This window comes from Carettochelys insculpta, chromosome 3, assembly GCF_033958435.1.
Source record: "Carettochelys insculpta isolate YL-2023 chromosome 3, ASM3395843v1, whole genome shotgun sequence".
Classification (NCBI taxonomy): Eukaryota; Metazoa; Chordata; order Testudines; family Carettochelyidae; genus Carettochelys; species Carettochelys insculpta.
The window spans coordinates 200,597,375-200,623,376 of record NC_134139.1 but is presented as its reverse complement, the minus strand read 5'-3'; the positions used below and the strand labels follow the sequence as shown (position 1 = coordinate 200,623,376).

The following is a 26,002-nucleotide window of genomic DNA, read 5'->3' as shown; positions in this document are numbered from 1 at the left end:
TGCTTCTTAGCTGAAGCTGCAGAGGGGACTCAATCTTTCCCTGTGTAAGTGGTCTAGGGGCCACTATGTGGGACAGCAAAGCACACCCAGTAGGGTGTGTGGGTTACACATGTCCAGTGGTGGAGGGCAACCAAAGCATGGGGCTTGGAGCTGTTTCCCACTTTGTCCTATGGACCCAATAGCTCTGCATGGTGTTACAGTGGTAGTGGCTGCTGCTTTAAATGCCTGACTTAGTATGCTTCAGAACGACTCTAAATCTGCCACCACAAAGCAGCTGTAAAAACTACGCATCCCAGCAGGGTACTGGAAGGCATACCCCTCCCAGCATGCAATGCTCTCGACGACTCCCAAAGCAGCTCGTAGGAACTACATATCCCAGCATGCTCTAGGGTGGACCGCCTTCAGCAGAGCAGAGCCAGCTCCCTGCTTCGCCACGCCCCCAAGCCCTCGCCTGTGATTGGCTGGAGCTGTGATCCAATCCCCTCTTTTTACATGACACTCCTTCCCCCACCCCACCCCACCCGCCCTGCGCCTGTGCTCTAGCATTGGCTGGCCGCTTCCCGGCACAATCAGAGCCTGACCAATGGGAGAAGGCAGAGCGGGGGAACCTATGTGACCTTTTCGGTGGCGGGAAAATGCCTCGGGTTTTGGCGCCAGGGGCGGAGCCAGCGGGATCGTGAGGGCGCTGGGCCCTGTCTGTCTCTCTCAGCGCAGCCGGCATGGCGGCTCCCCCGGCGGGGCTGGAGGACGCGGAGCTGCGCGAGGCGCAGCGCGACTACCTCGACTTCCTGGACGATGAGGTGAGGCGGCGCCCTGGCTGCAGGGGGTAGAGGGGCTCTGAGTGCAGCTGGGCCGGGCCGGGCCAGGCCAATGGCGCCTCAGGCACCGCCGAGCAACCTGCTGAGACGCGGGGCGAGGAGGAGGGGGACGAGCTGGGGGGCGGGGGACGAGCTAGGGACTCTCCGGCCTCCCGCGCCCTCCCCATTTCTTTCCCCGGTCTGTATGGGGTGAGATCCGCCTCGCTCCCCCTTGCGCTCCCGCGGAGGTCCCGGCCCTGCGAGGCGGGGCTGCACCCCCCCGACCTCCAGCACGCATTGATCCATCTTAAAAGAGTCCCTTCGTCCTGGGGGCGGCGGGGGTGAGCCGCCCGGGGCACCTTTCGGGGTGTGCTCGCCCGGCCCCTGGCGGTACCAGGGAATCGAGGGAAGACCGGTGAACGGCGGAGGGGCAGCCGTGCAGTTGGGAGGGGCTCTCTCTCCTGTACGCGCCTGCCTGTCCGAGACGTTGTAACTCGCCTTAGCTAAGCGCTTAGGCCAGCGCGGAAGTCGGGCCGCTCAGCTTTCTGTTCTTGTTGGCTGTCCAGGTGAGCCCAGGCTCTCTTACGAGCTGCGAGTCGGAGTAGTCTAAGCTCAGACTGAGTTGTGGGGTCTTCCCAGCTTTAACATGTTAGGTAAACCTGAGCCAGGAACAGTGCCTGTTTTGCAATGTAGATGTACTTTTTAAAGAAGCAATAATGTTTAAGAGCTTGTTTACATGCAGAGGTTGGGCTAGTTTAAAGTGTTAACTCACTTGATATAAAATAAATAAATATTTGGAGGTACGCATCTCATAGAACTGGAAGGGACCTTGAGAGGTCATCTAGTCCAGTTCCCTGCCCTCTTGGCAGGGCCAAGCACTATCCCCCTCTTAATCTATTTGCCCCAGATCCTTAAACGACCCCCTCAAAGATTGAGCTCACAATCCTGGGTTTAGCAGGCCAGTGCTCAAACCACTGAGCTATTCCTACCCATGGGGGGAGGTGGTCTTGCTGTCTCAGTGATGGTAACACTTGAGTTACACAGAGTGATTGGATTAGCTGGTGATAAATTATGTTTTTGCATCCCCATTGCACTTCTAGTTTGAGCTTCAGTAGTTATTGAGCTTTCACACCCCCTTCACAAAAGGTTAGCTAGGTCAAGCTTAAATCATCGCTTACCTGAGCCAGAGATTGTGTGGGAAGGTGCAGAGCTAATAACACTGAAGTTATAACTTGAGCTACCTCTATGAAAGTCAAGGCTACTCAAAAGGATTGAAATCTGTACTTAAAGATGGGACCGTGATTCCTAGCTAGAACTGATACTTTTACTTGCTCTGTTTGAGCTAGCATAATAAAAATAGAAGGTAGTTATGGTGGCTGCAGCATATTGGACATCCCAAACACATGCTTGTACTCTTACTGCCTTGGCTGCACTCTGTATAGTTAGCCAACACAGGAATGGGGGGAATAAGGGCTTATCTTCACTACTGGTCATACCCATGGGACGGTGATCCAGCAGGTATCTATTTTGAGTCTAGTATAGGTACAATACATTGACCACATATAACTCTCCCATCAATTCTGTTACTCCATCTCAACAAGAAAAGCAAAGGGAATCAATAGTGTCTCCTGTCAAGGCACCACAGCAAGGATGTCACGGTAAGTGCATTAACTTCAGATGTGCTGGACACAGAGCTGAGGTAGTGTAACTTAGATCTCCACCTGTAGTGTAAACTTGCCCTGTGGCTCTTCAAGCTGAAATCAGCATCTCCAGGCTGATATTGAGAGTGCATCTCTTTATCTGACCTTTCCTTGCAACAAAGATGCTTCAACATGAATAATATGGGGGGCAGGGGGGCGGCTTCCTGAGCCACTAAAGTCAAATGGGCTGCCTGTTAACCTCTTAATTTTGTAAAATGGAATTTTCTTCCCATGTCATGTTTCAGGAAGATCAGGGGATTTACCAGAGCAAAGTCCGGGATATGATCAGTGACAATCAATATCGTCTGATTGTCAGCATCAATGACTTACGGAGAAAGAATGAGAAGAGAGCCAACCGGTAAGAGTAGCCTGAGAAGGAATTCAACAAGAATGGGTAGCAGGATACTTCCAACTTGGCTACTGCAAAGCATGCATCTTTCTGAATGTCTGTAGCTTTTGTGAAAAACATGAGGGGAGAGCCTATATGGTTGTTGACCTGTTGGTGAACTTTGGAGGCAGGCCAGTGGGTGAAGGTATTACTGTCTCCCTAAGGCCCAGTGTGCTGGAGAAAGTTTGTCAGTGCACTTACACCAGCAAATCCTGCTCATGCAGTTTACACTGGCATCTAAAGTGCTTTGTTGCTGTACATTATGGCAGAGGTGTGCAAAGTTGGGGGTGTGTGTGAAATTCTGGTGGGGCGGGTGCAGTGTGATCAGCCCCCCACTACCACATAGCAGTGTTTAAGCCCTTGGCCTCCCTTGTGGTTTGGGAGGCTCCAATCTGGTGGTGGTGCAGCAGCTATGAGGGCAGAGTACTCTCCAGGGAGTCAGCACAGGCTGAGTCTGGGTAAGAGGAAGGGAAGCCACTCCTCAGGGCTCTGGCTGCTGGGCCTGGGTTCTGTGGTGCACAGCACAGCTGATGGGGTAGGGCAGGCAGAGGCCAGGGTAGTGAAGGGGTGGCTGGTTACCACTGTTCAGAGCAGGGTTTCATGATGTTAGTTACAGCACTAATGACCAGGGATGCCCTGCTGGGGGAGGGAGGCAGAGGTTCTGAGCCAGGCTGAGCAGCGGCAGAAAAGTTTAGAGAAAGTGTGTTTCCTCAGGCAGGTGAGGCTGGTTACTGTTGTGTGTTCTTTTGCTTTTTAGTGGCTTCTGGTCTGGGCTAAAGGTGTTGAGGCTCAGTCCTGGCACAAATTAAGCATTGGTGGTTAGCAAAATTCCCTCTAATCTTTTCCATCTTTGAACAGATTTTTTTCCCCACCCATGTACAGAATAAAGTTTTTTTTTCTGTGCACTAAAGCATGTGCGAATGTGTGCCACCTGTAGAAACTCAAATCTAGCTGTGGGCTCTGCTAATCAGCTGGGTGGCATTTGAAGCTCTCTTGAGCAGCTGCACAAAACGCACAATTTACAGCCCGGGTGCACCCCTTCAGGGGACTTAAATTTCATAATGGGGCACTGCTAAATCAGCCTCTGCCAGCTCCCTCCATTGCCAGGGGAGTGCAGTGCATAACTTACGGGAGACCGCTGGTCACTTCTGGGGCATTGAACAGGCTGGAGGAGTCCTGCTAATTTCAGGGACAAAAAGTGGGGCCTGATAAAATGTTTGTTTGACCCCTGCCTGATAGAGGGTCCCTGTGCCAAATAAGATATATCAGCCAAAGCACTTATGCTGGTACTACAGCCTCTACAGTAATGTTTTTGTCAGTATCAAAATGGTGCGGTCCATCCAAAAAATTGCACTAGCAGACTTGCAAAAGTTTCTTGTTTGCACCTGGTAATATCTTCATTGTCACAAGGGTGTGTATTTGTGTGTGGTGGGTTTTTAAACAGCAAGATAAAGACAATGAATTAGTCATCTTGATGTAAAATCATAGGAGATGAAGCCCAGGTAGCTTTTATTGTGATATACTTTGAGGATGGTAACACTATACTTCCCACCCAGGCTTGAGCTTGGCTAGCTACATTGTAGTAGAAGTTAGAGCCTTGTCTCTCCAGTAGGAGTTTATAGCAAGAGAGCTAATGTGCTGCAGTTGTCTTGCTATACAAATACATTTTCGGCAGTGAAGATGAAGATACCGGATCAAAAGTTAGAGCAGGTTGGTGAAAACATCTACTATGGAATCAGATCTCAGGCAAATCATTTTAACTTAATAGATGCTTGGAGTAAGTAATTTTCTTTCCCTCATCCTTACCCTTCACCCTCTACAGCTGACTTGTTAGTTTTTCATTTAATTTTTTTCTATTTCTCTGTTATATGTCTGTCATGCCAGTTCATTTGTAGCACTATTTTCAGATCTGAAGAAGTGGGTCTGCCCCATGAAGGCTCATCACCTAATTATTTTTTTAGTCTTTAAAGTGCTACATGACTCTTTTGTTTATAGAATCGGATGTTACTGTTGTACCTGTCCTATCAACGAATGGGGACTTTAACCACATGCTGAGCACCAAAATAGTTTCATATTCAGAAGAACGCATGGGCCATCTGGATGCCCTAACAAATGCATTCAGTTTGACTGATTTCATACAATACAATGCATGTGGAAAGTCAGTTAAATGTTTTCTTTAAATATTGATGCTTAAAACTAATTCAACACCTACAGAAAGGTACCTAGTGGGACTTCAGAAGTGCATTAATCACTTTAGTTCCTAAGTAGACTTACAGTAGGGGTAGGTGCGTAACCTGGGTAGGAATGCCCCAGTACATTCATTTCTTGACTGAAGTGAATTTTCATTTGGGCAGTGGGGAAACATCTGCTGGTGTTTGCCCAGCTCTGCTATTATTCTGCAAAAGCACTAGGAATTGCCATTCTGTAACTTGCTGCAGATGTGCTGGCTGGGTCCACTCCTAGCAGCTGAACTGATCTGAGTCCTTCTGCCCTTTGCTCTAGGCTCCTGAGCAATGCCTTTGAGGAGCTGGTTGCCTTTCAGCGAGCCCTGAGGGACTTTGTAGCATCCATCGATGCCACATACTCTAAGCAGTATGAGGAGTTCTACATTGGGCTAGAGGGCAGCTTTGGTTCGAAGCATGTAACGCCCCGGACACTGACATCCTGTTTTCTGGGCTGCATGGTCTGTGTGGAGGGCATTGTGACAAAATGTGAGTATGGGACACTGAGATGTGCCCTCTGAGTGCATATGTGGGGTTGATAGCCATCTGCAGATGCGAGGTGGGTGGGAATGTCAGGGATCGTTAGGATGGTCTAGGATGGTGTTTCTTAAATGGGATCTGTGAACACCCCAGAACTCCAGCAACGGCACCACAGCTCCCACCTTTGCTCCTAAAGCTGCCTCCCCCAAACCACCCCATAGCCTACAGCCAGAGCCCTCCCCTCCTTTCCCTGCAACCCAACCTCCTGCCATAGCTGGGTGAAAGGGTGGGAGAAAAGGTGTGGGCTGAAGGGCCCCTGAAAAGCTTTGCATTAAAATGGGTGTCCTCAGATTGCTAAAGTTTTTGAGAACCACTGTTGTAGGGCAGTGCTCAGCAGCCTTTAGCACTCCAGCACTCGTTAAAATTTCATGGCACACCCAGTATATAAATCACTCCCCACCCCTCCACTCTAACTCGATACCGGCGACTTACCAGAGCCACTGCCACCATGTGCTTGTCCCACCAATCAGTGGGGCACCTGCACAGAGTGCTGGATGGCACTCCTTCTGCACATCTCTGAGGCTCACTAAGCGTTGCTGTGTGGAACACTGGTGTGCCATGGGATGCTGGTTGAGGGGCACTGCTCTAGGATATAACGAGGAGTCATGGAGTGAAATGTAGCCAAGAAGCTTAGGCTTGTTGTCAGGGAGCATGCCCCGAGACCCGTTACACTGTGGAATGAGCTCCCAGTAGAAGGGTAGAAACCCCATTGCTGGAGTCATGGTGAACAGGAGTGGGCCAGTTCTACGGAGTTTCTTCTTTCTTCCCTCCTGACTTTTTTCCTCCCACCAAATACACTTAAATGCAGGCTCTCTGATACGTCCAAAGGTTGTCCGTAGCGTCCATTACTGCCCTGCTACCAAGAAGACCATTGAACGTCGCTACACAGACATGACGACTCTTGAAGCTTTTCCATCCAGCTCCATCTACCCCACTAAGGTGAGTAAATGGTGGCCGTATCAAATATCGCCGGAAGCCTTGGGAGGGAATTTAGTTGCTCAAGACCATACAGTAGGTCTGTGGCAGAGCGGGTGTAGATGTTGAGTCCCAGTCCAGTGAAGTACACTGCACTCATCCAATATAGCTGTCAGGAGAGAGCAACCTCTTTACGGGCTTATCTGTGGAGGCATGTTGATTAAAGCAGCAGTCAGTGTATAGGCCCTGCTATGATACAGGTGCTGAAGCATTTGGAGCCTCTTTTAGTGGCCAGTCAAATGCCCTCCCAAGAAACTGAGAGCGTCATGTAATGCTGTATCAGTCCCAAAGGCAGCAACACAAAGGAGGCATCTTATGAATTATTTTGTGGTCTGTGCTGGGAATTCAAACGTCGGCTCCTGATCAGATGGAAGCATTTCTTAGATTGGATCAAGGTGGTCTATTAGACAGAGTGATCACTTGGTCTCTGGAGAACATAGTGAATAATTGGGCTGCCAGAGACCAAATAAGATTTTTTTCTCACCTGAAGGTCTTGCTCATGTAATTCCTCCTTTGCAGGTGGTCTGTGAGTGCTTGTCTGCGGTAGCCACCAGATGGTTCCATGACCTCTTAGTTTACACGAGAGCTTGGGTAGTCTGAAGGAACTCGCATTAGGCTGTACAGGCTATTAGTCTGTGAGTGGGAGAGCCTGGGTGAACCACAAGGTCTCTGTACCCAGCAGCCTCAGTAAACAAGCCCCTTTCAGCACAGTCCTGTCTCATTGGTACCGCAAGGGAAGTTCCAGCCTCGTTTCCCACTGTCCAGTTTGGGGGACCCCATCTGCACCCATAGACTCCCCTACCATGCTCCTGTGAATGAGCAGTCTCATTACTATGTCACTTATCCAGGACGAAGAGAACAATCCCCTGGAGACAGAGTTTGGCCTCTCCGTCTACAAAGACCATCAAACCATCACCATCCAGGAGATGCCTGAGAAGGCCCCAGCTGGGCAGCTTCCTCGCTCTGTGGACATTGTTCTTGATGATGACTTGGTGGATAGGGTGAAGCCTGGGGATCGAATTCAGGTCATTGGAACTTACCGCTGTTTGCCTGGGAAGAAGGGGGGCTACACATCAGGGACATTCAGGTGAGGAGCACAGTGCAATTGCCTTAAGTTCATACTGCTGTTTTCATCCTGAATGCTTTGTACCTTTTACAAGAGGATCTGTTCACTTGCAACTGAAATGCAGCCACCTGTGGGGTGGGATGTAATAGTTGTCGAACAGCAGCATGCTGTTATAATTAGACCAGAACACTGCATCAAACTCTCTGAATCTCGAGCAAGGTCTCATTTCTAGTGACTGTGGATGGCAGTGACCAAAGAAATGATAGGGATGTGGTGGTTATTGCTCACTTAATCAAGCAAATATGCAGACATCAGTGCTTGTGCTTTTTTTTTTTTCTTTTTTTTTTTCTGAGCTGTCCAGTCTCTAAGACTTAAGGAGTTGACTGTTATGGAGGGAGGCTGTGGATGATGGCTGTAACCTGGAGGTCCTTGGATGGTTGTGCAGGGTTTCTGTACTCTAGACTTGACCAAGTTCCCTCTCCCTTTCAGAACCATTCTGATCGCCTGCCATGTGAAGCAGATGAGCAAAGAGGTTCGACCTCTGTACTCTGCCTCTGATGTAGCCAAGATCAAAAGATTTAGCAAGAGTCGCTCAAAGGTATTAAGCTTTATTTTCACACGCACCCTGTGGAAAATTGTTCATTAGGACATAAATGCTGTTCACCTAGCCCAGTTCCAGGGTTCACTGCAGGCTTGCTCTGTATGTTTTCCAGCACTTTACCCTCCTTTACATAGCTGTACCTCACGTATCCTTTGCTTCTATCCTGCAGAGAATGTTCCAATGTGAAATTGTTGCCAATGAAATCGCCTCTTTCCATTGATCTGAAGCTCACTCAATCTATCAAAGCCTGAACTATCTAATTTGCATCCCTTTTAAGATGTGGCTGATATTTTTTTTAAATGTGCTGCACCTTGTTTCCTTTGCCTTAGGATATCTTTGACCAGCTCTCAAAGTCTCTGGCCCCCAGCATCCACGGACATGAGTATATCAAGAAGGCAATTCTCTGCATGCTGCTCGGAGGGGTGGAGAAGGTCCTGGAGAATGGCAGTCGCATCCGAGGAGACATCAACATTCTGCTGATAGGTGGGTTGGAGGGGAGTGGCATTGGGGATGCTGTGGTGATGGGAGGGCAAAGCTGTGTGATTGGGTGCTCCATAATCACTTGGACTCATCCTTTTCAGGAGATCCTTCCGTTGCCAAGTCTCAGCTGTTGCGGTATGTGCTCTCCACAGCCCCCCGGGCCATCCCGACCACTGGCAGGGGCTCTTCTGGGGTTGGTCTGACTGCTGCTGTCACCACAGACCAAGACACTGGTAAGGAGCAGCCTGGGTTATAGCTGGAATGCTCTGCTGGCAAAGGATGCAGGGAGGAAGGAAATAATGGGAATGGCTTTGTAAGATGTGATGCTATGTCAGCCTTTGTCTTTCTGCCATCACAGAACCTTTAGTTGCTCTTGCTGGAAACTTCTGTGTGATGGGGAAATCTCCTTTTTGATGCCAAGCATTGTTTTGTGGATATCTGTTGGGTTGCATCTTATGCTGCATGCACTCTGGGCTGAGCCTGGCCAGGCAGCTAAGCAGATGGCTGTCAGTTCTCCCTGGTCCGGTGTGCTGGGATCCCACTAGGCAGCAGGTTGTGCCATGTTTCTAAGTCACCGGACAGATGTTCTTGACCTGTCTGCTGTTGGAAATGTGTGAGAACTAATGCTAGCTAGTTCTTTGAATGGGATATGGTTATTTGCCACCTAAGGTCCCATCCCACCCCAAGATCCTGCCATCCCTGTTAATATCAAAGCTTCATCTCACTTGACCTTCCTTGTGTCTTCCCCACCACTTTTTTTCTACCGGGGAGAAATAGGCAGAGCTATCACTGAAGCTAGGTTTTCACATACTCTTCAGCCACTGGGGTTTGGGGTTGAGCTTCAGAGACTGGGGACCTGTTGAATCTTTGAATTGCAAAACAAAAGGGAGGGCCTGGGGATGTTGTCTCATATGTAATCCTGGACTCCTCCCTGTTCTAACTGCCAGGTGAACGCCGCTTGGAAGCGGGAGCCATGGTTCTGGCTGACCGGGGTGTGGTCTGCATTGATGAGTTTGACAAGATGTCAGACATCGACCGCACAGCCATCCATGAGGTGATGGAGCAGGGTCGTGTGACCATCGCCAAGGCAGGCATCCACGCCAGGCTCAATGCACGCTGCAGTGTGCTGGCTGCGGCCAATCCTGTCTATGGCAGGGTGAGTGGGGGTGAGCCTGGCAATTGAGGGGTTCTCTGGATCAGCTTGTCTCCTAGTAGTTAATGTGAATTGGAGGTAACCAGAACCATGTGCCAGGAGAGGATCCTCTGGTCTTCCGAGGGACAGGGTGAGCAAGAGGCCACAATGGAAATCCTATGTGATTAAAAACCCTTGATCCAAACAACTGGGTCCTGAGAAGGCTCTTGTGCACATGCCAAAAGTCTATCCTAATGTTCATGCTGGTCACACACTCTGCCTTCTTGTCCTGTGGCTCTCTGATGAGGTTAGTGAGCTGGAGACTGAAGGTGGCCTGTAACCCATTCTTTTGAGTAACATTTCCCAAACAGTTCCACACAATGTGAATAGGTGTTCTGCGAAAAAATTTCGATGCGAAAAAAAACCCACTAAGATATTTCAATAGTACTTAGATTGTAGGTATATTAATATTTATAATGCATTCATAATAGTATAGTTATGTGATGTGCCAAAACAGATGCAAACACACTCTTCCCATTACTGTCAATGTTAATTTTATTTTCTGTAAAAATAACAAATGTATAAAATCACAAAATTTAAAAATATTTTTCCATCCCTAATTTGTTTTGCATTTCTTTTTCATAAAAACATTTTCTAAGCTTTAAGCAAGGACAGTCTTTTTTTCAAACCATATTGTCCTTTCTATGTTTGTATGAAAGAACAACACTAACTGTCCTCCTTTCAGCTGTTATATTGATGCTTTGTTTTGGATTTGTACTTAACATTTAATTTTTATACTTAAGATGGTTAGCAACCCTTGGATTATCAGAAGAACACTAGTTGTTCATTCAGATGATGTTTCTCTTATTTATTGGTCTTCATAAAGTAAGACATTTGAAAAAACTACCTTTTTTTTTAAATCAACTTTTGAGCATTACGTGCGGCTTTTTTTTAGCATGAAACCCCACTTACCCCAGATCAGCATGTGTGTTCCATCAATATATTCCAAGCTTGGAAGTGATCAGTGACCATATCTGTTTGTGACATGCTGCTCTAGAGCTCAGCCTAAGAGCTGTTCATCTGAGCAGTAAAACAGCATCTAGTTTTCAGATTGCATCTTGAAATTGTCTGGCTTGGTGTCAGCTCTGGGGGAGGCAGTGTGTAATATGTACCAGTACCCTTTGTAATCAGGGCAGCAGTGCACAGTGGAGCTGGTAGATGCTTCTGGGTTTGGTTTCAAGGGGCAGCATTCAGATCAGGATGGTGTGTTAGAATCTTTGTTCTCAAAGCTTGTGCCTGGAGGGTTCTCCCAGTCTTTTGAACAGCCAAAACGTCCAAGTGCTTGTGATAGTTTTGGGTCTTAGTAACTCACCTTTTCACCCTCTGCAGTATGATCAGTACAAAACTCCCATGGAGAACATTGGTCTTCAGGACTCGTTGCTCTCCCGATTTGATCTGCTCTTCATTGTCTTGGATCAGATGGATCCAGAGCATGACAGGGAGATCTCAGACCATGTCCTGCGAATGCACCGGTACCGAGGACCAGGAGAGCAGGATGGGGATGGTGAGTTCAATCTTCTCCTCCTCCTCACCCTGACCTCCGTATCTATCTTTTGTGAAGACCTCTGCTGAGTGTGCACTGGCAGTCAAAAAAGCAAACAGTATTACAAATCACAGCGATTCTCAAACTAAGGGTCACTACCCTATTTTAATGGGGTCTCTAGGGTTGGCGTTTAGACTTGATGGAGACTGACACTGAAGCACAAGCCCCATTGCCTTGTCTGAATGCTTCAGCCCTGGGTAGCAAGGCTTAGGGTACAGGTTCTGTGCCTGGAGCTGAAACCCTTGGAGTTTGGCCTCCCCACCAAGAGTAGTGGGGCTCAGATTTTTGGCTCCTCCACCAGTGCAGCAGGGCTGAGGTGTATTTTGGCTTCAGTCCCCCACTCCTAAGGTATGTAGTAATTTTTGTCAGATGAGGGTCACGGTGCAGTGAAATTTAGGAAGCCCTGGCGTAGATAAGACAGAAAATCATACTGCTGCTGTGTACATCCACATTGCACCTGTGCCTTGAATACGGTTGCGCCAGTTAATCAAGAAATATTGACATTGAAAAAGGTTCAGAGACAGGTAGCAAAAAAGGTTATGAAAAGCTTCTGTAGGAGCAGTGGTTAGAAAGGCTGAGCTTTTCTAGTTGTGGGGGTGGGGGAAGGCAGCTAAAGTGGGGGACATGATAGAGGGGTGTATAATAATGGTTTGTGGAGAAAGCAAGTGAAGTGTTAATTACTGCTTCATATAACACAGGAGCCAGAGGTCACTCAACAGGTTTAAAACAAATACAAGAAAGTACTTCTTTACAAACTGTGCACTCAGCCTGTGGAACTCCATTGTATGAGGATGTTGTGAGCACCAAAAGTATAACTGGGTCCATAAGAGTTGGATAGCTTTGTGGAGGCTAAGTGTATCTTTGGCTGCTATCAAAGTAAGATCTAGGATGCAGCCTCGTGCTTTGTGTCCCAAACCCTTTGACTTCCAAAACCAGGACTTAACACTTAATCACTTTAACTGTCCTGTTCTGTTCATTTCCTCTGAAGCATCTGGCATTGGCCAGTGTTGGAAGAGGGAATATTGGGCTAGGTGTATCTTTGTTCCAATCCAGTATTGCTGTGCTTCTGTGAAAGCCTATCGCTTTGTCCATCTGCCACTCGCCGTATTTCTTTTCCCTTACCCAAGACCTCAGGATCTCCATTTACCACTCCCATTCCTTTAGACTTCATGTTGCACCTGTCTTCATACTGGCTGCAGAGTACATGAGACTCACTTGTCTTCTGGGGTCACTTCTTTTAATTCCAGTGCCCTGAGAGGCTTGACTCTCATCTCTCTCAGTGAAGTGCATTGGCCATTCATTGCGCAATCTAGCTCTCTGCCTCTCATAGCTGGTTACATGCCTGGTTATTTGCACAGTCCTGGTGTAGGTGGTGGATGAGAATCAGCAGCAGACAAAACAGCAGGCTTGGGCTACTGAGAATGTGGAGGGACCTGTTAGAGACATACTAATCTGACTTGTCAGAGAGGGAGAGGGAGAGGGACATTGCCTTTCTACCTCCCTCAACCACCCGCCCATGTCCCCTAAAAGATAGTCAGAGTACACAGGGAATGGATTCCCCTTATAGCTGGCCTAGAATTCCCTTTGTTCAGTCATGTCTCATTTTGCCTCATTATACATGCCCTGTTACCACGCTAATCCTTGGCTGTCTCACCTTGGTGCTCACCAGCTGAAGGGGTTTTTGGGGTGGTATCTGCCTTAGCCAAGCTGGGTGCTAGCCTCTCAAGGGCTCAGGCTTGGAGGGAGAGTTAATGCTGTTCTCTTAATGTGTTTCCCAGCCATGCCCTTGGGCAGTGCAGTAGAGATCCTGGCTACGGATGATCCTAATGTGGTGCAGGAGGAGGAGCAGGAGCTACAAGTGTATGAGAAGCATGACAACCTTCTCCATGGCCCAAAGAGGCACAAGTGAGTGTGTCCTTATCTGTCCCCTTAGCAGTTCAGTCCTAGCAGGCTGCCATGTTGCTCACAATGCAGAAGGCTGAGCCTGGCGCCAGTTGCTATGATCCTGGCTTTTATCATCAGAGAGGTTCATGGTACAACCGACTTGTAAACTTCTGGGGCTTTGGCATGACTAAATGCCTTTTGCGGTCTTGCCAGGGTTGGAGGTGTGGGGAGGGGAGAAATGTCACTTGTAGCAGTCATTTATGCAGAAGGATCTCTAGCCTACTGCTGACAGGTGCCCAGCTTGGGGTTTGGCATACTTCACCCAGTTCCTGGCCCATAATACAAGTCTGTAAGAGGGTCACTGAGAACATTGTATGTGGCTGCATCCCAAGCCTGTATGTCCCATGTCTGAATGTGCATGTTCTTTGTGTGTTGTACTTATCTGGGGAGAATTCCTTTTGGAAGAAGGCAGTATGGTAAAAATGGAGTCTCCTGGCCCCATAACATAACTTGTGTATGTGTTTGTGTCTCCACCAGAGAGAAGATAGTTAGCATGGAGTTCATGAGAAAATACATCCACGTAGCCAAGAACATCAAGCCAGTGTTGACCCAAGAGTCGGCAAATTACATAGCAGAGGAGTACTCACGCCTCCGCAGCCAAGACCAGATGAGCTCTGACGTTGCTAGGGTGAGCAAATCTTTCTGGGGTTGGGGGGAGCCAGAATCAGAGCACGAAAGAGACCAGAACAGGTCAGCTCCATCTTTTTACCTTCCCTAGCTCCCATGGGCCAAGGAAACTGAGTCACACACCTGGCTCAGAGATGGCCTCTGTGAGGTACCCAAAATCTCAGTCTCTCAGGCCCAAAATGTTAGCGTATTTTCCATGTCCCAAAGTTGGCTTTGGGTAGCATCTCTTTCCTGGCCCTGCAGTGCATTCCGTAGCAGCACATTTCCCATGCTAATCCCCTGCTGAGATGGGGTGATGGAGGTGGAAATCACATGCACTTAGTTTTACTTGGGCCTTTCTCCAAAGGCACATGCTGAGCCTCAGGTGAAGGCTCACTCTGGCCTAGTTATGCTAGGTTGCTGAGGCTGTAGCATACCATGTACACACTATTCCTGCTCCATGGCTGGCACTGTGCCTCAAATTTAAGAAGCTTCACTTGCACAAATTTAAGAGGCTTCCACAGGCTTCATTTGCGTCCTGATGTCAGTAGGTGCATGTCTTGAGTGCGTCTCCTTGTTTGGTCTGTGGTGGGACTCTGACTGCAGCTGTCCAGCACGGACCATAACAAGTGGGCCTTGCTGCAACATGGAGTCATGATTTGATTCCCCAGTCAGTGGGCTGTTTTCTGCTCTCCCTTCCCAGACCTCTCCTGTCACAGCCCGTACACTGGAGACGCTGATCAGGCTTTCCACAGCCCACGCAAAGGCCAGGATGAACAAAACGATCGACTTGCAGGATGCAGAAGCTGCTGTCGAGCTGGTGCAGTTTGCCTACTTCAAAAAGGTGAGAGCACAGCAGGGGTACCTGTAGATAGTAGAAACCACACAGGGTTCTGGGTGGCAAAGGGTTAAATTAAAGGAGCAAATCGATGTTGGAACTTACAAGATGTGACTTTTCTTGGCATGTCTCTCATGCAGAGCTGGCTTGCTGGAATACAAGCTGAGCACTGGGGTTTGGCAGCTGTAGAGCAGGGTACAGACTTCAGCTCGCAGAATGATCTTCAAGGCCTGAGATGCAGTGGGCTCCTCTGTGTGATCTAAGAAGCAAGCCACTTAGTTGTGGTGGTTGGTGGTGGTCATGATCTGGGAAGGGCAGAATTTGGGAATTTTGCTTTTTGACAAGTTCACTTAATCCTGGGTCCTGGGGCTTGGAGGCTGCAGGAGGTTTCTTAGGAAAAAGTATCATAGTTATTTGGATGTCAGGGCTCCTGGATTCTATTTCTAGTCCTGCTGCCTACTGTGGGCAAATGACTTAAGGTCTGTGTCTGTTTCCTTGCCTGAAATGAGGATGATAGACTCAACAACCCAAGACGTACACTTAAGCAACATCTGCTGTGACTTCTCTTGTGGAAACTGAAAATGTATCAAATGCCTGATTTGTTGACTCTCCCATTAACCTGTCTGGGTTGGGTTGTTTGCTTACCTTTGCAGGTGCTGGAAAAGAAGAAAAAACGCAAGAAGCAGACAGATGATGATTCAGAGACTGAAGAGGAGGAGGAACAAGAGGGTGTGGAGAGAAAGAAAAAACGGTGCGTTGAGGAACTAGGGATTTGTGGTAATGGCAAACCTTACTGGGTGAAAGAGACTGAAATGGATGTCTGTGTAGACAAAATGTCAGGAATAGATTTTTCTTGGAGAGATCAAAGTTTATTAAAGCTGAACCTCCAGAGGCTGTTGGTTTGATGGCATTTCACCAGCTGTCTGTATACGTGGATTGTGTCTGAGACTTGGGGGCAGAGGGGAAAACTTCATGAAAGCATTTTAGGAAATGTGACCAAGTTTTTTTTCAGGGATGGAATATGATCTCTTTTAGCACTTTGATTTGGCCAGTCTCAGGGCTGCTCCTTGTTTGTTATCAGAACCAACCCAAGTGTCTCCTTTCAGTGTTTAAAGAGAAGCACTGAGTTCACCCAGCAATCTGCAGGTGGCTCAGCTGTACCCTCACCTGCTGGTTAGAGGTATGCAGTATCTGCTCTGGAGCATGGGAGATGTGTTGCCTGCAGTGGTGACGGGTGGCAGTAACCTTCTGTTGCCCAGCAGGAGGAAGCAGGCTCGCCCTGGGGACCAGGAAGCCAAGGATGGGGAGTCCTATGACCCTTATGACTTCAGCGACGCAGAAGAGGAAATGCCAGAAGGTGAATGACTTGCTTTCCCTCTCTTCCTGACTCTCGTGTGCACAAGGGGCTATATGTGGCTGTCCCTGCCGGATGCTGATGTTGAAGGGCACTGGACTAGGGCATGCTGTGGAAGAGTTCCCTGGATGGCATCTGTGTTCACAGCTGGCTGGTGACCCAGCTTTCTGGTCAACAAATGAACTGAGTGTCTCTTAGACCCTGTAAGGTGAGAGCAAGACATCCAAGCTCCAGTATGGGATTGGTCCTTAGAGTCTGTCCAGGTGTTGTAGACAGTGGGTACCCACCACTTCTCTTGGAAAACAGGTCCAGGATAGAGCAGTTATTGCTATTAACAACCATGGTAAACTTTTGCTACACATCGCTATTGCTCTCTGAATTCACATGGTGCTTTACAAGGGCCCATTTTCAAGGCACCTTTTGGCACTGTCCAGCCATTGAAAGCCCTGCTCCTATCCCAAAGAGCGTGCATAGATCAAATCTTCAGTTTCTTGGCCATGATGGTGAATGCTAGTGACTCCTTAAATCCAGACTGAGTACCAGGGTAGCATAGGGAACAATGCTGTATCAGTGTCACATTCCCACTTCCATAGCATTTGTGAGAGAATGGATATTAATTATGGTAGCAGCCCAGGGTCCAGTCAGGGTTCTTTTCTACTCAAAACTGAATTAACAGTAAGACTAATATCATTGTGAGGGAAACAAGTTAGTTGCAGCCACACTCTACTGGATTCTGTACAGACAGAGGCTAAAAGGTGGGACTAGTCTCTTGGTTGTTGCTGCATGTGCTATTGTATCTTGTGTGCAGGCAGACTTTGGAGGGATGACATGTAACTTTTAGTTTCCAACTGTTTCATCTTTGCTTTCTGACTCCAGTCCAGGCACATACCCCAAAGACCCCTGAACCTGCAGAGACGGGAGGAAGCAAAAAGACTGAGTTGGCTGACTCAAGGTGAGTGGCTGGCTGAAGAAGCCATTTGAGGGGTATGATGGGGTGGTGGTTGGATCTTTGTGGCTTAGAATCAAATAAACTTACTCAGAAACAGCTATGGAAATCCTGGGAGGTTTGCCCCTCTTCCTTCTAAATAAAATAGTGAGCCAGTACCACAGCCCTGCAGACTGTGCAAAATGGGGATAGTGTGACCTGGCCCACTCTGTGTTTCTTTCCCTGCTGGGGGTGAGGGATAATATAGCCTCCCACTTGCTGAAGGGCATGTAGAAAGGCTATCTTTGATGCTGACACTTAACTAGCCCCTGACTCAAGAATAGCCACCTTCGTGGTAGCAATTCCTGGCATTCTTGATGGTAGGTAGCTGGGATGGATTTGAGCCAGTCACCTGACAGTAAAAGATTCTTTGCCCTGCTCACACTATAGTGAGGCTTTTTAGTGTGTGTGCTGAAGAAAGCAGCTTACACTGCATATGGAAATTAGGATAGGGTATTCCATCTTCGTGGGACTTGCCTCCAGCAGGGGGAGCAGCCTGTATATTGGAAGACTTTAGTCCTTGGAATAAAGAGAAAAAGGAGACCTCTGCTCCAAACTTACAAGTCTCCCTTGAGCCTTCAGTTCTAAGTGCCAACAAAATGCATGTGGTGTCCTGTGCTCAGATATACCCAGAGTGCAGAGGTTTTTGTGAGTGCCAGAGTTGCCTGAGTTGGAAGTTAACTGCTACAGTGTGCATCCATAGCCCCATTTTGGGTTAAATCTAGGGATGATTAAAAAAAATTGCAATCAGTCACACTTCTTTCTAATTGATGGTTTTAGGGCTTCCTCGCTCCTTGCCTTTCCAACCCTGTGCAAAGAGCTGTCTTTGCCGAAGCTTTGCGTTTATTTAAACCCACATGGTTTAAATGAACGTGGAATTAATCTTTCTTGCTTCTGCTCTGGCAAATCCAGTTTGAACCAATATATGCAAACCACCCTGAAGATGATTTTTCTCTGGGAAGTTTAGTCTTTGACTTGCCTTCATTGTTTTTAGTTCATGGAGGAGGTGTGGGGATTTTCTCTCGGGGAGTGGAACGCAATCCTGCACCAGCCATTTAGTACTGAGGGTGGGGTTGCAATAGCTGTCATAAGAGATGTGTGGGTGTGACTGTAACCCCCATTAGCTGACCAGATTCTGAATTGGGTTAAGTACCATCTGCAGATGTGATGTAGTATGCTTTGCCACTTGTCCTCAATGACATTTCCAGGTTGGGTACAGCAATTCCATCTAGTTCATTGTAAAACACTTTGGAATCCTACTGCTTGTAAGTCACTCTCGGATAGCTGTTACCATTGACCATGACTTATGTGACAGTCAGACAAGCTGGTTAAAACCCTTAAGTTCCCAAGGTAGGTTGCAGTTGCTAGGGTCCTCAATCTTCAGTCTCGTAATGGGAGCTGCAGCTTTAGGGAAGAGCTAGTGGCTGGGAATGAAGAATTATTTGAGTCTAGCCTCTGGTTTTAATTGCCTTTCCTCTTGTTTGATTAGATTGAAAGCATTCAAGACTGGCCTCCTGGAGGTGTTCAGAGCTGCCCATGCACAGTCTGTGGGTCTGAAGAGCCTGATGGAGTCCATCAACCGGGACAGACCTGACCCCTTTTCAACAGCTGAAGTCAAGGTGGCATTGGCACGCATGCAAGATGACAACCAGATCATGATGTCTGATGACATTATCTTTTTAATCTGAGCTTTAGGGTGGGAGCATTCTTATGAATTTATATTGGAAACTCTTCTCCGTTGGGACCCCAGACCAATCCTGAATGTTGTACTTGGCAGAAACGAATTTTCTGCCAATTGTAGCTTGAGCTAGAATTGCCAAACTCAGTAGCTGTGGCTCTATTTACTGTCCGATGGAGTTGAGGAAGGAATAAAGAAGTTGGTTCCTAAACGCCTGGGGATCCCGAGTCTGTTATGGCTAGTTTGATTTCAGAACCATTGGGCCATTTTGTTTTTGAGTAGCAAAAAGCCCTTGAGTATAAATTACTTGTTTTCTAAATGTGCTTTTGGTCTGTCTCAACTGTATGTAACCTGTACAGATCTTCATTCAGGACACAATGGGTAAGGTTGATGGGGGATTTTTTAGAACTGTCAGGAGTACTCAGGATCTAAGTTCTTGCTATACACAGCCCAGATTTCTGATTTGGAAGGGGTCCTTTTAAACCCCACCTCAGTTTTTAAATGTCTGCCTAAAGAGTAATTTTTACTTTTTACGATAGCCATGCACAAATTCACCATTTGGTGACTGTTTTTATAAATCCTCATATTTCTAAAACTTTTAAGTGGATATTAATGTGCTCTTAGTCAGGAAGGTAACTGTCAAAATGATATAGGGTTGCATAATCTCTAGTGATTCCAGACCTGTATTTGCTCAGTTTGAGTCAAGATAACTACTACTTTTCCCCCCTGCGTATTTATGCTGAAAACTCAACCTCAGCTATGATAGAGCATTTTCAACAATGATTCTGTAATTGTCTCAATTGACACACCCAGGAGTAGGTAGGTTTGGCTTGGCACATGTGATTTAATGGGTCTTCCTGTCATGCAATACTAGAGTTGGATGGTGGGAGGGAGAAGCCAAGGACAAGCGAATTTCACAGCCCCATATCAATTGCAAAGCCAGATTGGTGAGGCTTAGGAACTGCTGAGTTGGCAATAAGTTTCAAAAAATCAGGATTCTACACACCTGGGAATTCAAGGCTGCAGAGTTTAAGGAATACCTTTAGTTCCAGATCTCTGTCCAGAGTTCTCACCCACGATCAATGATCATTCCACTGTAGAATGAGTAGAACAAGATACATAAGTTGAAAGCCATGTCTAATAGGTGGACAAAGCAAAGGTTGCTTAAATTGGTTTAGATGTTTTTGAGCATAAGTCCCATTAATTTTCAAAGGGATTCAAGCACTAAGTTCCACTTGACTTAATGGGACTTAGGCACTTCTGAAAACTTTATCCAGAGATATCAGCTGAAGTAGCACCCATTCTGTCACTGCTCTCCAGGGGAAAACTGACAAGAATGCAAAGTGCTACAAACTCCCTTTTGGTCAGTGAACTGTAAAACTGAAAATTTGGGCACCTGGACTATATGGTGTAACAGGCTTATACACCAATCTAGTCCCAGAAGATGCCAAACCCCAAGTTCTAGTGTGTCTGGTAACTTGTGTACGATGGAACCTGTCTTGAGTAACTTTCTTGTGGCACCAGTGCCTGCCTGCATCATGGTGTTGGTGCAAAGATGAACAGCATTATGCTAGTGTTTCTCTGTAAAGGGCTCTGAGCAGTAGCAGCTGTGGAAAGTCATTCTCTATGTACAGCTAATGTGTTTTTGCTTTGTGTAACTGATGTTGCAGTTCCGTTCAGTGATGAGGATGCTGCACTACTTATGCTTGTAATAAAAATGTCAGTCATGTCTGCAGTGTGGTGCCTTCATGTTTCAGCAGATGTTCCTTGGATCTGGACTTTACTCAGCAGAGGGCATGTAACTTGGCTCTGTTGGGAAGCTCTGCACCCAGTGTGTTTAGCTTCTGGGCACATTGGATGGAACACTTTGTATGGAGCAATGGCTTAGAATGTTGCCTGCATGGGGTATCAAAGCAAGTGTTTGCAGCAGGGCTTGAAAGCTTTTGCACTGCTAGTAATGAGATCAGCAACCATGAAATGTTTTGGGATGGGTGCATTTTTAGTGTCTTTACTGCTATGAACTGTTGAGACAGGTATCATTGAGATGGCTCCTCTTGGCCTCAAATATTACTCTGTCCAATCACTTTTGGAAACTGATGAATGAAGCACTATTTCATTTAGCATTTGATACATGAATGGCACTATTATGTTTCATATGAATAGTAGTTCAATCCTCGATGGGCCAGATTCAAACATCTTCATGTGAACTAGTACCTTAACTAGTTTAAAACAATAGGTTAAAGTAAAACCCTAGGTGCTCTGACACACAGCAAATATATGGGTAAGATAACAGCAAGCTAGCTGCATTAAACTGTTAAACTATAACAAATGAAATCAGACCAAACATTGGGTGAAAGGAAAGCCAGTATTTGCAGGGATCTCCTGCCATTAATTTCAGTGAGGCCAGGATTTCACCTCAGGAGTGGAACTGATCAAATACTGTATTTAAATTGCAAATTACTGTTCTATTTGGGCCCACAGATAGTGAGAGACTAGTAGGGGTATTGCTGTGTTCTGGCAGCCAGTTCTAACTGGTGAAGAGTTCTCACCTCTTACCCTGTAACCCTTAAGTGCCTTCAGACTTTGCTGCTGTGGCTTTCTATTTGGCATGCCTGCAGTCAACAACCAGCATGCATTTCCTCTATGTATTGGGAAGTCTTGGTCTGATGCTTTGGATCCAGGAGCCTGACTGTAATACCACAAGTTGCAGAGCCTTGGTTGACCAGTTGGCACAGTTACCTCCCCCAACACATGCCCCAACCTGAACTTTTCCAAAACCACGTTCTCTGCAATACCCAGCCCACTCCTGGACCTTCCAGGGAGATTAGAGTTAGTTTGCTCTTTGGAAAAGAGAGAAGCCCATCAGTTTATCTGGAGTAAAGATGTATGTAAGTACAGCACTGACTTCATTTATTGTAAAACAAGCTTATTGCAGGATAAATTTAAGTGATGCCATCTAAAAGAAATAAAAGTAGGGATGGCTGCAAACATGTAAAAATTCATCTAACTTAAACTAGCACACTACAGGCTTTGTTCAAGATTTTTCTCACCAATCTTCCTTCTTCCCAGCCCTGGCTGACTTTCCCTCAGCTAGGATTTTGCACAGAACAAGCTGCAAGCTTCACTTGCTTTTCCTGGTGAAAGATCTTGCTTATGTAGGTTTTTCATTTGTATTCTGTTCCGGAGACTTCAATCCATCTTTGGTTGAAGGACCCATCTTTCTCAGCTTTCTAGAGATCTAGTTTTAGCTCAAAGATGAAGCCAAAACGACTTTTTCTCTCCTTATCTCTTCCCAAAATGATGAGTTTGTCCCCAAAGTAAGGATGACCTCATGCTGTTCTTTCCTTGCTATGGATTTCCAGCCCCCTGCTGATTACTGTTTAAATGGGATTTCTGTGGATTTTTTGGTCACACCCTTGTTCAGTTTCATTGTCAACAAATAAGAGGGAAGGCAACTATCTGGGAGGGAACCAATTTCTTCCTAGATTGCACAGCATAATACCCATATTTCCTCATGTTAACACAGACACTTGACAGAGGTATTAATGAGGTACTGGTTTGTGTTCACTCTCCAGCAGGTGACAGCAAAGACTAGTTGATATGTAAATAAGGCAGAGCAGACAACCCTTTGGTATTTAAAAAAAAAAAGAAAAAGCAGTCAAGTAGCACTTTGAAGACTAGCAACGTAATTGATTAGGTTAGCTTTCGTGGGACAGCCCACTTCTTCAGACCATAGCCATACCAGAACAGACTCAATATTTAAAGCACAGAGAACCAAAAATAGTAATCAAGGTGGACAACTCAGAAAAAGGTGAGCAAATCAGAGTAGAGGGGGAGAAGGGGGTGGGGGGCAGTCAAGAATTAGACAGCCAAATATGCAAATGAGCCCCTATAGTGACCTAGAAAATTCCCATTCCAGTTCAAACCATGTGTTACTGTGTCGAATTTGAATATATAGACTAGCACGGCTTTCTCTCTATTCTATTTCTATTGGACAGACTTCTAACTCCCTTAGACAAAGGGTTAATGGGCACAAAACAGACACCAAAACACTCCAGATCCACAAACCAGTTAGTCAACATTTTAATGGAATGGGGCATTCTGTTAATGACCTAAAGGTATGTGTGTTACTGAAAAAGAATTTTCGTCACTGTTCTTCAAAGGGAAGCAGCCGAGCTGGCTTTTATATTCAAATTCGGCACATCAACATATGGTTTAAACCAGGACGGGAACTTTCTGAGTCACTATGGGGGTTCGTCTGCATACTTGGCTTAAATCTAATTCTTGACCTCTCCCCACCCCTCCACTCTCTGGTTTGCCCAGCTTGATTATCTTTTTCTGATTTGTCCTCCTTGCTTGCTGTTTTTGGTTCTCTGTGCCTTAAATATTGAGTCTGTTCTGGTTTGGCTATGGTCTGAAGAAGTGGGTCTGTCCCACGAAAGCTCACCTAATAAACTATTTGGCTAGTCTTTAAAGTGCTACTTGACTGCTTTTTGTTTTGATAGTGTGTAGACTAGTATGGCTTCCGCTCTGTTACTGTTGGCTTTCTCTCTGTTACTATTTGGCATTTAAATTAGGTACAGCCTAACTCAATCAATTCTCCTTGTTCTCCAGCAGATGGCAGCAGAGAGTTGACTAAAATGTGTCTTTTCTCCAGTAGGCTTCAAAGCACTGAGCTTACAAAAGTAAAAATGCCCAACATCCAGCGAGAGTTGGCCAAAACTTTTACGTAGGTTGATTTTTCTGATGAATTGTTAAACTACTGTGATGAAAACTTGTCTGTTTCCCCCCCCTCTGCTTTCCAGCCAGCTGTTGAACTGACTGGAGTTTCTAAAAATTACACTTGTTTTTCAGTCAATTCTACTTGAAACTCGTACAGAGAAAACCTGGAAGGGTAAGAGGAATATGGTGGAACTAGCCTAATGCTTCACTTTTCTAGACAGAAATCTGTGATAAAGCAACTTTTGGATCTTGGCTGTAAAAATATTTGCCATCGCTGGTGGAAAACATTTTGGCTATGGTTACACTAGAGAGTTTTGCCAACAAACTCATGGTGCATACACACAGAATGTGTTTTGTTGACAAAACTCAGCACTTTTGCTTCTGTGTGTCAGCCATGAGGCATAATGCTGCTGTCAACACATTCTGTCACCCGAAAGACGCAGTTTGGACGCTCTGGGTGCTGGTTTTGTCGAGAGAACGGCTCGGGCAGTCCAGCTGCTCTATTGACAGAGAGGATTGCTCTTTCAATCTGTTTTTAGTGTGTGGCTGCACTCTGTTGGCCGGACGCTTTAACAGGAAGTCTTTTGACAGTGACTTCTGTTGACAGAGCGCTGTAGTGTAACCATAGCCTTTGATCCCATATTGCTATTTCTGGTGTATTAAATGAATGTATCATCTCTTGCCTCAATCCCAGATGTAAACCAGCATAGTGATGGACACCTGATGCACTTTGATGCATTTATTCACACAAGTAGACCTGTTGGCTTTGGTGAGACAATGTGGGTTTGTGGATATAATTACTCCAGCACAATCTAGACCTAAAGCTTTACTGTAATCTTAGCGATAGTGCTAACTTCCATTTTCACCTTCCCTGGATTTGACTCCTTTGTTATTTCGGGCTGCTCAGCACAGAAGTTCTATGAGGATCACTATATTAGGCAGGGATATAATTTTTTACCAACATAGTAAAAGCCCTAGCACAAACAAATTTACACCAAAACAGAATAAGTCATGTCACCAAAGCACTTTTTATATCCGGATAACTGTATCCCTACGAGCCCTGTGGGTTCAGAGTTCATGGCTGGTGTCTGGGGTGCTACTGTAGTGCAAATAACAATATAAATAAGAATTAATAATGAAAAATGAAACTCAGACCCTAAGAGGCTAGATTGTGTGTTTCTTTTTTAACTTGAAAAAACTTTTGAAAAGTTAATAGCCAAAAGAAAACTAACTTAGTGGCTTTGTGAAATATTTTGTTTCTGAAAAAGAAAAAAAAAAAGTAATTTTTTTGCCTCCCTGATAGGATTTTGCAAACAAATAATCTTATCCAGCTCCCATCACTCTGTTTCTGCCAGATGCAAATGCTTACAGTAGCAAAAAATATATACATTTCTCTAATCTATCTTAACATCACTATGGTTCCTGAGCACTGGGATGTCATTCTTGCTATTCAGTCCAGGAACATCTTTGTCCCTTTTTTCGGCATGGCTGTGATGACATCCAGTTGGAAACCTTTAATTCCAGGGCCTATCATGTGGTAATTATCCATTTGCTGCCCAAATCTGCTTACAGTTCCATTGACTTTCTTGGCTAGCATGCTCAAAGTGGGCCTGTTTACAGATAAAATCCGAAGCTCTGCTGTGTAATATGCAAATACAGTGTTATCATGAAAACAGTTTAACCTAATTAAGCTGAATAAGTTTTTGATGCCTATCGCAAGAAGCGCGCACACTTGGTTGAGTCAGCAACATTTTGCCAGTTTGGGTCAAAGATCTGAGTCCAAGATTCTTGCAATTTAAGCCATTCTTCCACTGGGGCTGGGATTGGAGCATCCCTGCCCTACATTTAGGCTTAAACTACAGCTGCATCTTTGCAGTGCCTTGCTCTGTATTCTTAGGGCAAACCCTATGCCTTCCCTTGCTCAGACAGAAATGCAGGTCAGTTGCATCAGGAACCAAGATTGCAAATGATGGACCAAATGAAAATAACAGCCAACTAGATGTGTAACCATCCACAGGCAGGCTCAAGCCTGGGAGCTCTGGAACTTAGTGCAGGTTCCTCTACAGTTTGAGCTAAAAGCTGTCTGGCTCTCAGCTAAGGCTAGAGGGGTGTCTAATTTTTTCTCCGTGTAAGGGGTCTAGGTACCACTGCATGGGACAGTGAACCATATCTAGGCACGTGGGGTACAATAGCACCAAAAGCCCGGGTTTGCTGATTCTCGGATGTCCTACATGCCTATGTAGCTGGTTGTTCCTGATGAAAACATCAGGAATAAAATGTAATTATGTTGACATTTAATTTTTCATAAGGTTTCTGAGTTATTCATGCTCAATTTGTTTATGGGGGCATCTCGCATCTCTCATGACTGGAT

The 26,002-nt window shown here is 46.2% G+C and overlaps 1 protein-coding gene across 1 annotated transcript; it reads left to right on the top strand.

Moving 5' to 3' along the window:
- The first annotated feature begins 535 nt into the window (after window positions 1-535).
- Window positions 536-20,638, top strand: MCM3 (minichromosome maintenance complex component 3). The gene is made up of 17 exons (XM_074989015.1): window positions 536-800; window positions 2,743-2,855; window positions 5,388-5,596; window positions 6,456-6,586; window positions 7,471-7,709; window positions 8,178-8,286; window positions 8,619-8,772; window positions 8,871-9,002; window positions 9,717-9,925; window positions 11,291-11,465; window positions 13,283-13,409; window positions 13,926-14,076; window positions 14,758-14,898; window positions 15,546-15,643; window positions 16,155-16,249; window positions 17,123-17,198; window positions 18,721-20,638. The coding sequence occupies exons 1-17, from the start codon at window positions 720-722 to the stop codon at window positions 18,917-18,919; spliced, it is 2,439 nt and encodes an 812-aa protein (XP_074845116.1). The 5' UTR covers window positions 536-719; the 3' UTR covers window positions 18,920-20,638.
- Window positions 20,639-26,002: the final 5,364 nt, after the last annotated feature.

What these genes read in the sequence shown, in the direction of transcription:
- MCM3 (XM_074989015.1), top strand. Translation starts at nt 720, where the DNA reads ATGGCGGCTCCCCCGGCGGGGCTGGAGGACGCGGAGCTGCGCGAGGCG. An exon ending in GGAGGGCATTGTGACAAAAT is followed by an intron (nt 5,597 to 6,455) that starts GTGAGTATGGGA and finishes ACTTAAATGCAG; the next exon opens with GCTCTCTGATACGTCCAAAG. An exon ending in CCAATCCTGTCTATGGCAGG is followed by an intron (nt 9,926 to 11,290) that starts GTGAGTGGGGGT and finishes CACCCTCTGCAG; the next exon opens with TATGATCAGTACAAAACTCC.